Raw genomic sequence first — 12,362 nt, 5'->3', positions numbered from 1 at the left:
GGCGTGCTGGGGCCAACTTGGGACTGGAGAAGAGCCCAGGCAGGCATGGCCCCAAGACCTCTCCCCCAAACACACATACACGCTTGCTCATGCCTGTAGCCAGGGTCCTCCCCGCCGCCCCCACCAGAGCCCATCACAGGCTGCAGACTGAGGCACGAGTGGAGGCAGGAGCCACTGGCTTCAGGGTGGGTGCAAGGCCACGAGCCCCACCGCCTGCAGCTCCCGCACCTTCCTCCTAAGTGCCACTGACCACAGCACCAGCCTCCCTGGGCCTGTCCTGGGAAGAAGACCAAGCTCTGCAGGAGCAGCCCTGAGGCTGACCTTGACCTCCAGACTTTCTGTCCCCTCCTCAACTGGGAAGTGGCAGCGCTTTGACCCGTTCCTGGGACACTTTGAGAATGCAGCAAGGTATGATGGGGTCAGCAGAGCCGAGCACCCCGGCATCCCGACACACTCACCCCAACACTGCCCACTGCACTGACATGCCCCCCACTCGCCCTGACTCCGCAACCACCCCACTCCTCTGCACTCTGGAGGGATTTTTTATTCACTTCCTCTGGAAAACCTCTGGCCCCAGGTCAGGATGGGGTGCCCTGTGTACTCCTATGTCCGCGCTCTCTGGCCCTTCCCCAGCGCCGCACACCTGGTGTCCACTAAGTATCTGTCACCGTGGTCCTGGGACCAGCAGTGAGAGCTTGGGAATGTCTGAAGGCGCCAGGGACAAGGGGCAACCACAGCACCCAATGTCCAGGGAACTCAAGGGAGGGGGCACCTGGCCCTGCAATGGCCCAGGCCTGGGGCCTGCGAGGACAGGTGTGACGGGCGCCGCGGCCTGAGCAGCAAGAGCGAGGAGACACGGAGGCGTTAACAGACTTTATGTGGCTGCCCCAGCAGCAGCGGCAGCCTCCCATGCCTCATTTCTCCAAGAACACTTCGCACTCAGCTCTAGCTAGACCCTGGCCAGACTCAGGGACATGAAAGATGAGAGCTTCCTCCAGTCACCAGAAAAGGCAGGCTGTCATTAACATCCCCAAATCTCAAGCCAGGACAGACACTGTCTGTCCAAGGAAAGGGCGGTGTCAGCCTCCCCGTGGCACTGGAGGGGCGGAGCTGGGCTCAGAGCCAGGGCCCGAGCAGCTGTGCCTGTGGGTCCCGCAGAGCGATGAGCCGGTCGGCCTCCCTCCAGCCAGACAGCAGAGCCCCGTGCGTGGTGGAGTAAAACGTGCGATGTGTGGCTTCCCCTGCAAACAGTATCTGGAGCTGTAAAGAAAAGCCGGGGTTAGCTGGGCGTCAGGCCGCAGCCTCACGCCTCTCACTGTGGCTGCAGAGCTGATGGCAAGTGTGTGGCTTTATTGTTCATGAATCCCGCTGAGCTCTGAGCCGGTCAGGAAGCGTGAGCAAGAACACAGACAACGGTCACGCCCACGATCAAGAGAAAATGCAAAATGGAAACCCAACAGACGGTTTGGGATGCGGTGTTAAGGACTTCACCCAAAACAAAGAGTGAAAACCCAGAGACATGGAAGTTAGGAGGGAAAAAGATTAAAAACAAAACAAAAAAAAATGACCAGCGCCCCATCCAAACAACAAAATCCCACAAAAGAGGGAAGCAGCAGAGGAGAAGAACAGGGAGCAGAGATGATTCCAGGCTTCCTACGAGGTAAGAAAGGAAGGATGCTGCATGGCTTCGGACTTTCCGAGCAGCACTGCAGAACGTGTTCAGAACACTGAGGGACGTGCCCCTCAAACCAGGCTTGGCTCCCCACGTGCGGCTCCTATGGGGTTACGAGTTCCTGGACACGCCTCCCATAGAGAGGCAGCCTCTGTGTCCTGACCTTGAATCTGGGCAGGCTTGTGACCACTGTGTGGTGGGGTGTGGCAGAGTGGCACTTTCTGACATCCTAGCTGGGCCACAGGAGGCGACACAGCTGCCTCCTCCACGGGAATGTCTGGGCCACCACGTGGGCAGCAGCAGCCGCGCTGTGAGGAAGCCCGAGCCACTCAGAAGCCACAGGCAGGGGCCCCGTCAGTGTCCCAGCCCAGCGCAGCCACACAAGACAAGCAGCCTCAGACGACCCCCACCCCAACCCCGAGTGACCCTGGCATAGGTCAAGTCTTCCCCACTGAGTCCCCAGACATCATGGACAGAAAGAGATGGCCCCACGTGCCCACCTACAGAGCCTGTCAGCGTAACAAAGGGGTTGTTCCCACCCCTGGGTTTTAGGGTGGTTTGTTACTTGCTGGCAGGACTGCAACATACAGTCTAAGGGGTAAGGACATTTCCACACAGGCAAACTTTCTCTAAAAACTCACCTCCCCTGCACCCCCTCATCAGGGAGCTACTGGAACAAATGTTCCAGAAAGTGCATGCATGGGGCAGGCAGGACACGGGGCGCAGGACAGGCTAGGGCTGTGCGTCAGGAGCTGAAGCTGACTCGGGGGTAGGGGAGCACGCGAGAGAGGACGGAAGGAGTTAGCAGAGTCCAGGCAAGACGGGCACAGAAATCGGGGCCCTGCACACTCCCTCCCTCGTGCACGCAGTCACATGCACTTGCACATGCCACACCTCCACACACCGGCCCAGCGCCTCACAGACACACACGCATAAAGTCTCGCACAGTTGCACACTCGCATCTACAGACAGGGAAGGAACCACAGTGTCCTTGGGGCCTGGAGCAAAGCAGATGACGGAAACACTGAACAGTGGTCTCACGAAGAGCACTGCGCCACACATGGGGAGGCTGGGGCAGAGCTAAGTGCTGAGTGGGCAGAGGAGGGCAAGAGACCTAAAACCCTGTCTGCCATAGGGAGAGTCCACAGGGGTGCCAAGAACTGAAAATCCAAGGAGCAACATTATGGAACAAGCAGGCCATGAAGAGATTATAAGGCACTTGGGAAACGGAGCCCTTAGTTTCAGATCATACAGAGGAATAATCATTCATTTTTAACTTGGACAGCTTTGCTATAGTTACACATCTTCCGAGGGCGTCCTGGTCTTTAGAGACCCACTCTGGGGTGTCCGCAGTAAAACGATGTTGTCATCCCATGGTGTGGGGGATGGGCCACGGCTGCCACTGCACAGCGTTGAAGCCACACGCACAGCCCAAAAGTCTGGCTGGCTCATGCACATACCCGAAGTTCTCCATGACTGAGTGTTTTGTAAAAAGAGGCAGATGCATGTGAGACTTAGAGATGCGGTATTTGGAGCTGATCCTTGGCTCTGAGGGCCTGGGAAGGGGATGCTGGAGGCCCTTGGCAGCCACCGTGGTTTGTTAAGTTTGTTATTCGTACCAGCACTGCAGGATTTTCTGATGCTTTAGGCTATGTGCGTATAAAATTCTGATAAAATAATGCATATTTCATGATTCCTAATTTCAGAAAGCACAGGGACCCAGTGCAGGGGTCCCAGCCCCGCCCACGCCCGCCTCACCTGTGCCTCTGCGCTGTCCGTGGGCAGGGGCTGCGCCAGCTGGTCGATGTCGTCCCCGGTGCTGCCCACGGCCACGTAGCTGTAGGAGCCCCTGGTGTACGGGGCGCTGTGCCAGCGGGAGCGCAGCACACTCCTGGGCGCAGGGAGCTGGGCATTTCCTGCACCCAGAGACACCCGTCAGTGTGGCCCCACTGCCCCTGGCCCCACTCCAGCTTCCCTTTAAGACCCCGTGGTTTAAACTGAAGGAAACCACCCAGGAAGAAAACCTCACCACGAGTGTACTCCTCAGAAGCTCTCCTGTCTTACCGCTTTGCTTAACTCAGGACACCCAGAAACAGAAAAAGGCAATGGAAAGTGTTTGCAAAGCCATTTCAGTTCCTCAGACATAAGAACTGAGTGACCCCACTCGCAGCAGGAGGACTGTCCCTGGAGGGTCAGAGCACCAAGCTCGTTCTTGCAAAGCTGGGCTCCTGTCCAGAGATGGCCAGCGAGGAGCCCCCGCGGTGCCCGGCCACACACGCTCCGTACCTGTCACCCTGCGAAGCACTTGGGTCAGAGACAGAAGCACGTCCTCGTCGGACAGCGACTCCATGAACTCAGACTCCAGCCCGGCGATGAAGCCACAGAGGACGTGGACAGACCTGCTGGGGAGACACACGCTGAGAGGACTTGCAGCTCACCTGTGCTCAGCCCCTGCGGTACCCCGACAGCAGGTGTGGCCCACAGCCCACCCTCCGGGGTTCCAGCCCCCAGGGACTGTGAGGCCACAACCCTTTCCACAATGCTGAGACAGTGTTTGCTTTTTCTACTCTGTCAACATCCACACTGGCGTGCAAGGCCCACAGGAGTGAACGGCTATCCCTTCGCAGAATTGGGACCAGCACATGGTGTCCTGCCATGACACATACCCCATGAAAAATAAATAAATGAACAAAAACACCAAATTCACTTGAGAATGTCCTAGATGAAGCAGCGCACACCATTAACTGTATTAAACCTCGAGTTCTGCTACACGCTGGTGTGGCACCGTCTTTAGGACAGCCTTGGGCAGTGGCTGGAGTTGCCAACTGCGTAGCTCCTTTCACAAACACCATTTCTACCGCGACCGGTATTCAAGCTTGGGTGTGTGGCAGGCAGGTTCTCGAAACGAGCAGTGTGTCCATCACGAGGAAACCAACTGCAAGCATTTACTGCCTATGAAGAAATTTAAGTGCTCAAGCAAAAATTACGATTTTAGAAAACTTGTATCTGCCACCAACAGCTCGATAGGTTCCCAATACCAAGAGACCTTCCTGAGATCCATGGTGATATTAATAAACATAATTCTTCGAGGTCGTACATGAAACAGATCAGTGTCTGGAATGCCCAAGCTAGGGACGGGTGCAAGACCCATTCAACGTGCAGCACAGGCACAGAGTTCGGAGCACAGACGTCCACGACGAGCTTCCAGACTCCACACGGTGCCTAGCCCAGGAGGAGCGACTGCGTCTTCAGTTTCGGTGCCATTTCACAGAACACCTGCAACCATCTGAAGACTAAGCACAACCCCTTCTCCAGACTGCGTGTCTGAGTCAAGATGTGTCATCCGCTTCAAGTGGAATGAGGCACGGCCCCACCACCTTCCAACAGCCTTGAGAGCCAAGCTGTCCGGGCCACCCCAGACGGTAGAGGGGAGGAGAAAGGCAAAACATCACTACTCTCCTCGCTAAACTTTGTTTAAGAAATAGTTATTTTTATTTAATAAACGTTAACATGATTTCATTTAAAAGTATAATGGGGCCCTGGATGGCTCAGTCAGGTGACCGACTCTGGATTTCAGTTCCGGTCGTGATCTCAGGGTCTTGAGACCGGGCTGCATGCCAAGCTCTGCGCGGAGCGTGGAGTCTGCTTGGGATTCTCTCTCATCCTCTGCCCCTCCCCTCTCTCAAAAACGATGCTATCTATGCTAACATGGTATAGATTTACTCAGTTTAAAGAATAAGCATTTGGGGTGCCTGGGTGGTTCAGTCGTTAAGCATCTGCCTTTGATCCTGGGGTCCTGGGATCCAGCCCTGACTCGGGCTCCCTGCTCAGCAGGGAATGTGCTTCTCTCTCTCCCTCTGCTCCTCCCCTGCTGTGGGCTCTCTCTCTCTCTCTCTTTCTTTGTCTCAAATAAATAAATAAATAAAATCTTTTAAAAATTTTTTTTTAATTTAACCGTTTTCATTTCTAGTGTGGTAAATGTACAGACACAACCCACCTAACGGACACTCTTTGGAACACTCAGTATTTTTAGAGTATGAAACGGGGTCCAGAGACCACAAAGTGTGAGGGCCACCGTCCTGGACCACAGAGCGTCCTGAGGACTGTGGTCTCCACCAGTGTCCTGAGCACAGGCCACAGAGCCAGGCATGGGGCAGCTGGCCGAGCACGCCAGCCACCGCTCCACTATGCATCCGCAGCCCTGGGTACCTTTCCAAGCCCCTGGATGTCTGCCTTATCTTCAGTGCAAAGGACACGTGTGGGACAGTTGTCCCTCCTAGGTGGGAGGGCCCCACGCACCCAGCTCCTTTGGCTGTTGGGGATGAGCTTTGCTGGAAGGCATGCCTGCATTTTGTCCTCCAGGCCCAGAATATGGTCTCCAATCCTGCCACATCTGTGTGTGGAAACTTGGACTCACATCTGCCAATCGACTACCACACACTGGCTACATCTTTGGCTCTTGCGGGAAAAATCGTCCCTCTGTCCCTAAATGATTCGTGCTCTTGTTTTCTGAGTCGGCACCAAGCCCACCAACCAACTTAGCCACGGATGGGTCTTTGATTCCTGAGTTATAAGGAAACACAAGGGTGTTTCCTCAATTACTGCATCAGGTTGAGATACTGTCTCCCAGTTACAGACCCTTCCATGTTTCAAATTCCTTCTGTAACCTACACACCCCAGCTTCCTGGGAATTTCAGTAAACACTTTCTTACTGATTGAACACGCCCTCCCGGCCACAAGCTCATTCTAGCACTTAAGACACACCAACAGGCTGCCTGCAAGAGGCTTCCATCCAGCCCTGCAGTGGTTAGAGCCACAGTGTCCATCATCAGTGCCCTTGGGTGCCCTTGGAAACCCACCCAGAAATGCCCCAGAAATGCCTCCCAGTGAATCAACAGCCAAACTAAGGCCAACGAACCAGCTCCTCAATGCTGGTTCTGAGCGAGTCCTCAGAGAGACTCAAGCAGCATACATACTCAAAGGAAGGCAGGACCAAAAAGCCAATGAGCTTCTTGAACCAGACGTGCCGCAGCTCAGACGTGACGTCCTCCAGGGGTGACGTGTCCTCCCATACCACCTGGATGTACTGGCAGTCTGGCTCCCAGAAGGGCTCCTCAAACTCCAGGAAGATTTTATTGTTGGTCCCAAAGCCCATCTTCCTGATCGCTTCTGCCTTCTCAGTGGGCAGTGGTGGTTCAAAGAAGGTGTCCAGATGTTCTTTAAGAAAACCTGGAATTCACAAGTGGACTCAACTTACACCACGTAAATCTCATAAACTGGAACTGACAGCCACCAGAACCCATCCAGATGCCCATCAGAGGAGTCAGCAAAAGGAGGCATCCAGAGCCCATGTCTACTCGAGACCCACACCAGCCCCAGCTCAGCTGGGCTCCCAGAAATCGGGCTGGACTCGGCCTCAGTAATCAACACCGCAGTGGAGGGACCTGCTCAGGCAGGGACAGTTGTCATGCCCCACCCAAACTGCTCTGTAGGACACTGTCTCACTTCGAAACCTATCTGCCTCTCAATGTCTGCAGACCCCGCTGCTCCAGGATAGTGTGGAGAAGCACCACAACACACAGGCTCTCTCCAGAAGCCACAGGAAAAATAATCTGCATGCCAAAAAAATTTAATTCTGGGCCAGAGTCAGACAACAAGATGGACTGTTTGCAGCACAAGCCAGTCTCCTTACAACACAGGTAACCTGCAAGCCGGTAAGTAAAGGACAAACAGCCCAGGAGGAAACAGACCCACAGAGGCTGCAAGGGCCCACAGACGGGTCCCATGCCCCCCACCACAGTCCCATTTTCCCAGACCCTCAGCCCGGCAGCTCCCACCACCGTGATTTATGCCACAGATACAGTCACACAAGTGTTTGTGTTTCCACCACACAGATGGAAAATGCTTTGTGAAACAAAAAAAGTGAAAATAGGCTGAATTTCCATCAACTAAGGAATATTCAGCAACGACCCTCACGTACAAGGAAATACTACGTGCCTATAAAGTGTGACCGGTGTCCCCGCTCCCGGTGAGCCACACCAGCAGACATAGTGACGCATCCACTGGTGAGAGCGGGGGGCCCCGCAGGCAGCACTGCAACACAGACGCTGGCGGGGCGGGGGGTGGGGTGCTGACTGGGGCGCACTGACAGACGTCGGATGAACCGAGAAAGCAGGGGGCGGCAGACAGAGCAGCAGAAGACGATGCTAGTACGTCCAGTGTGGTTGCACGTGTGGGAGACAGGAGCAGGGTGCTGAGCGAGCTAACCACAGCCGCATCCCGTCCCGAAGGAACCCCGGGAACCCACATCTTCCCTCAGCTCGGGCCCTGCCAGCTTTGTGAACCTGCACAACTAACTGCTGTCATTCCATCCGCCTCTGTCCAAGAGGACAGGGAGATACATGTCCCCAGCTGCCTGCGGGGTCAGTGAGACGGCACAGGCCCAGCTCGGCTCAGCCGCCTCCACCTTTTGTCAAGTCGCCGAAAGAGCTTCTGTCTCGGGCGTCAGATCTAGAATCAAACAGAACCGTGTGCTCGAGCCATTCCTTGATTACACCAGGACGGAACCTGAGAGCTGGCTCTCACACCCACTTCCGTCTCCAAGAAAGCCCAGCTGGGGGAACCGGAGGCCGTCCCCGCCTTCCCATAACCGTCCTTGGAAGGAGCAAGACACACGTTTTCTCTCACTGTGAGACTCAATGCCGAAGCACGCAGCTGCTACAAACACGAGCGAATAATCCTGTTGGGAGCTAGACTGAAAACGGGAGCTACCAGCGGACCCGGCCCTCCAGAGCCTGCTGCCGGGGCCCCGGCGGTGGGGGACCAAAGGGAATCCCGACGGGGCCAACGGCTTTACCTAAGGGCACAGTGACGATGACGTGATGTGCAGGGAAGCAGGCTCCGTCCTCGCACTCCACCAACACTGGAAACGTCTCCCCGAGAGACGAGGCTTCCTGAAAGGACCCATTCCAGTGAACGGTCTTCACAGGCTTGTTAAAAACAATCACGTCCTCTGGCAAGGAGGCCATTATGTGGTTTGTGAGCCCCTGGTAGCCCCTAGGAGACACAGAGGTGTGGGCGTTTTCAGAGGAAGCTGCCATCGGAGGAGGCCCTGCAGGGAAGTGGGAGGAGGGCAGGGTCTCCTCAGGAACACAGACACCACTGCCCAGGCTGACAAGGGGATCAGGGGAGCGTGAGCAGATGGAGGTAACTGAGGGTTCCTCCCCACCCACCTGGAACCTGCTTCTGATCACAAATGCCCTCCCCTGCCGGGAGCCTTGGGGTGGTAATGCCAGAGAGCCCAGCGGGACAGTCCTGTGAGGGCCTCTTGAGTGCTCGGTGGGGGACAGCCACCCACCACAGGGGTGGGCTATCTGTCCATCACAGAGGCTGGAGCCTTACGCAGCACTTAGCACATGAGAGGCCTCATAAACACGAGAGGAAGAAAGCGTGATGAGAGGTACGGCCTTCTTTTAATCATCTTTTCTTGAAAATAATTCTTTTTCCCCAGTGAGCAAAACTAGAGAAACAAACAGGCAATCTCTCTAAAACGAGGAAGACAAATGGCCTCCTGGCCCTCTCACCCTTCCCCTACTTCCCGAAGCTCAACCGGTAAATGGAAAGGGTCCCAGGGTGCATGGAGGGGAACCAGAGTACCTGGACAGGGACCAGGGTCCATAAAGGGGGGGAGGCTCAGAGGGGACCTGGGTGCATGGAGGAGGTCCCAGGGTACATGAAGGTGGACAAGGGTGTATGGAGAGAGGCCTGGGGTGCCTGGAGGCGGCGCACGGAGGGTTGACTCGGTGGGTGGGACATGCACATACCCAGGAAAGGTGCAGTCCAGCCCTGGCAGCACGGTGTACTCCCCGAAGGGCACGAGGGCCACCAGGTCCATGCTGTGGGTCCCGCTCACACAGCACTCCACGTTGAAGAAGCTGTTGAGGACGGCCAGCTTGAGCTTCCTGGTCTCCTCATCCTCGGGCCAGCCGGCCGCACGCTGACGGATCTCCTTCTTGAGGTACTCCCCAACACTGGGCACTGGGGCGTCCGCCGTGTGTAGGAACTCCCGAGTCTGGTCTATGAGACCATAGAACAGACTCGCCATCTCCACTACCAGCTCACGGCTCACACTTACCCCAGAGCTGCCGTAGGACACGGAGGGCAGGCCCACATGACCCCCAGTTTCGGTCAGTTGGTTCTCCTCTGACAAGTCCTTCTCCCTCAGCAGCTGGTACTTGGCAGCCAGCTGAAAGACCGGGTTGCCCTGTGAGGGCCCGTGGATCCAGTGGGCACCCAGCTCTACCACACCACCTGGCAGGGGCAGCAGATGAGACTTGGAGGTTCTCTCCCCACAAAGGCCAACCCTGAGCCCTTCTCCTGGACCGCACCAGCCCCGCCCTCCCCAAACATGCTCTGAAAGCCCCAACAGAGGACACAGGGTCCCTGAAGACTACAGTCCTAGGGCCTGCTCAGACCTAGTTTTAGGGGAACATTTGGCCTGCGGCCGCCTTCAAAAGACATTTAGAGAGCCGCTACGGGGGCAGAAGGGGTGCCTGGGGGTGACCCGGAGGCTGGAGGGGGAGCTCCTCGAGGGACACAACCAGAAGGACTGCAGAGACACAGGCTACCCTCCCCGGCAGGGGCCGGCCCTGCCAACGGGACAGCTGAGTTTCAGGCACCAGTGAACTCGGCCTCATTCATGGGCGGGGCGGGAGGGGGGAGAGCGGGCAGGCAAGGCTTCCGGGTCGGCCAACGCCGGGTGCAGGGCTGACCGGGAGCGGCAGAGCCCGGGCCGCACCCGTTGGGCTCCGGAAATGGGCTCGGGGAAGGGGTTCCGGGAGAGGCCGTTACCGAAGCCGCGCTCCGAGCGGATGCGGCCGCCGGCGCGGGCAGTGGCCTCCAGGACCCGCAGCTGCGGGAAGGCCGGGTGGCGGCAGAGCCTCTGCGCGGCGCCCAGCCCCGCGATTCCGCCGCCCACCACCAGCACCCGCGGGCCGCGGCCCGAGCCCTCCGCGCGGCCTCCGCTCGACTCCATCGCGCCGTCCCGGGCAGTCCCCGTGCGCCCCCGCCGCCCCAAAGCGCGGAGAGCGCAGAGGATCCCCGGCAGGGGCGGGAGGTGGGGCGCGGGGCGGGGCTGGAGGCGCAGCAATGGGGATGGGTGGGACCGGGTCCGGGCACCCGGCGACCGGCGACGGGACTGGGGGCGGGGGCGAGCCGGGACAGGAGCGATAGGGAGGGGCGGGGCGAGGGCTCGAGGCGGACGGGAGGGGAGGAGTTGGAGGCGGGGCGATGGGGGCGGGGCGAGGGCTGAAGCTGGGAGAGGCGGGTCTGGAGGCGGGGCGATGGGGAGGGGCGGGGCGAGGGCTCGAGGAGGACGGGAGGGGAGGAGTTGGAGGCGGAGCGATGGGGGCGGGGCGAGGGCTGAGGTTGGGAGAGGCGGGTCTGGAGGCGGGGCGATGGGGAGGGGCGAGGCGAGGGCTCGAGGCGGACGGAGGGGCGGGGCGGAGCTGGAGGTGGACGAGCGGGGCGAGGAGGGGCGGAGCGATAGCGAGGGGCGGGGCGGGTAGGTGGAGCGAGGAGCACGGCGGAGGCCACGCCCGGGCTGCGCCCACACCACGTGACCCTCTGGGCTGGGCCTGGGGCTTCCGCGAGAGATGCCGCCCACGTTTGGGCCGCAGGGCGGAGTGTGGGCGAGCGCCGCTGCGTGGGAGTGTGCCCGCCGTCGGCCTGTGCGGGGCGGGGGCCTGCTGCTGGCCGACGTGGGCGCGTGTCCCCTCGGAGGGAGGATGGCGCCGGCCGTGCGGGCGGCTCGTGTCTCCTTCCGAAGGAGACGTGGGGGAGGCGACCAGAAGGTGGAGGAGGTGCCTCTCTCCTGCCGCCGAAAAGCGCGGTGGGCGCCTTCGCCCGGGGACCCCGGGGAGCCTATGGATGAAAGTCCGAGGCGGGCGGTGGTGTCAGGGTGGGGCGGGGAGAGCTGAGCGCGTCCGAAGTGGGGCTCTTCTGAGTGTGTGTGGGCGCAGGAGTTTATACACACGAGGTACAAAGTTCAAGAGAAAGGGGCCCCTTCCCCGCCACCCGCCCCAGGAGACATTTCGTGCGTATTCAAGCACGCAGGCCTTTCTAGAGAACTGCCCTAATTCAGGAAGGTCTGTTCTCTACTGTCTTGTGAGGGTTAGAAAGCTTCTGCCCTCTGCCCAAACGCTTTCCTGTAACAGGGTGTTAGGGCACGTCATTCCTTCTTAGTCATGCGCTAGATCCTGCTGTCCTAACCCACTGGGAGGCTTCCGTGGACTTTCTGTGGCCCCGTGTTCCAGCCAGTGAGGGTTGCCGGGATGGGAGGCTCTGCAGCCTTCAGCTACCACTCCTAAGTCAGCTCCAGACTGGGTAGATGGTCTTTCTGTCTGGGTTTTCCCCTCTCCATGTCGCAGAGGATTCCCTCCTGTCCCCCTGTGCGGGCCCTCCTCGGCCATCTATTCTTGTTTCTTAATTCACTCACCTGTTTGGGTGAAACTGAGAAGAGGTGTCTGGGAGATCATTTTTTTAAGATACTGTGAATCTGAAAATGTCTTGGTTTCGCCCTCACACTTGATTTGTAGTTTGCCTAAGTATAGAACTCTAGGTTAGAGACCTCCTCCTGCAGGCTGTGAAGGCATTGTCTCATCCCTTTTAGGAGTGCTGTTAGGAAACTCAC

At 58.2% G+C, this 12,362-nt stretch overlaps 1 protein-coding gene across 2 annotated transcripts; it reads right to left on the bottom strand.

Moving 5' to 3' along the window:
• Window positions 1-860: 860 nt before the first annotated feature.
• On the bottom strand, window positions 861-10,870 carry PAOX (polyamine oxidase). 2 transcript variants are annotated; one of them, XM_032311986.1, is made up of 7 exons: window positions 10,523-10,870; window positions 9,496-9,982; window positions 8,529-8,728; window positions 6,649-6,901; window positions 3,959-4,074; window positions 3,431-3,588; window positions 861-1,260 (listed from the first exon to the last, which is right to left on the bottom strand). In XM_032311986.1, exons 1-7 carry the CDS (start codon window positions 10,704-10,706, stop codon window positions 1,117-1,119), a joined length of 1,542 nt encoding a protein of 513 aa, XP_032167877.1. In that variant the 5' UTR covers window positions 10,707-10,870; the 3' UTR covers window positions 861-1,116. The 2 variants fall into 2 exon arrangements, with proteins under 2 accessions (XP_032167877.1, XP_032167878.1); XM_032311987.1 differs by having other exon boundaries at window positions 3,959-4,071; window positions 10,523-10,869.
• Window positions 10,871-12,362: the final 1,492 nt, after the last annotated feature.

Source organism: Mustela erminea, chromosome 14, assembly GCF_009829155.1.
Source record: "Mustela erminea isolate mMusErm1 chromosome 14, mMusErm1.Pri, whole genome shotgun sequence".
Classification (NCBI taxonomy): domain Eukaryota; kingdom Metazoa; phylum Chordata; class Mammalia; order Carnivora; family Mustelidae; genus Mustela; species Mustela erminea.
The sequence above is the reverse complement of the archived record's forward strand: the minus strand, read 5'-3'. Positions and strand labels throughout refer to the sequence as shown.

Bases quoted from the DNA above. Each gene is read 5' to 3' on its own strand.
- PAOX (XM_032311986.1), bottom strand. From the start codon at position 10,706: ATGGAGTCGAGCGGAGGCCGCGCGGAGGGCTCGGGCCGCGGCCCGCGG. The intron at 9,983-10,522 runs GTAACGGCCTCT...TGCCCCTGCCAG, and splicing joins CCGCTCGGAGCGCGGCTTCG to GTGGTGTGGTAGAGCTGGGT. The intron at 8,729-9,495 runs GTATGTGCATGT...TGTGTCTCCTAG, and splicing joins CTGGACTGCACCTTTCCTGG to GGGCTACCAGGGGCTCACAA.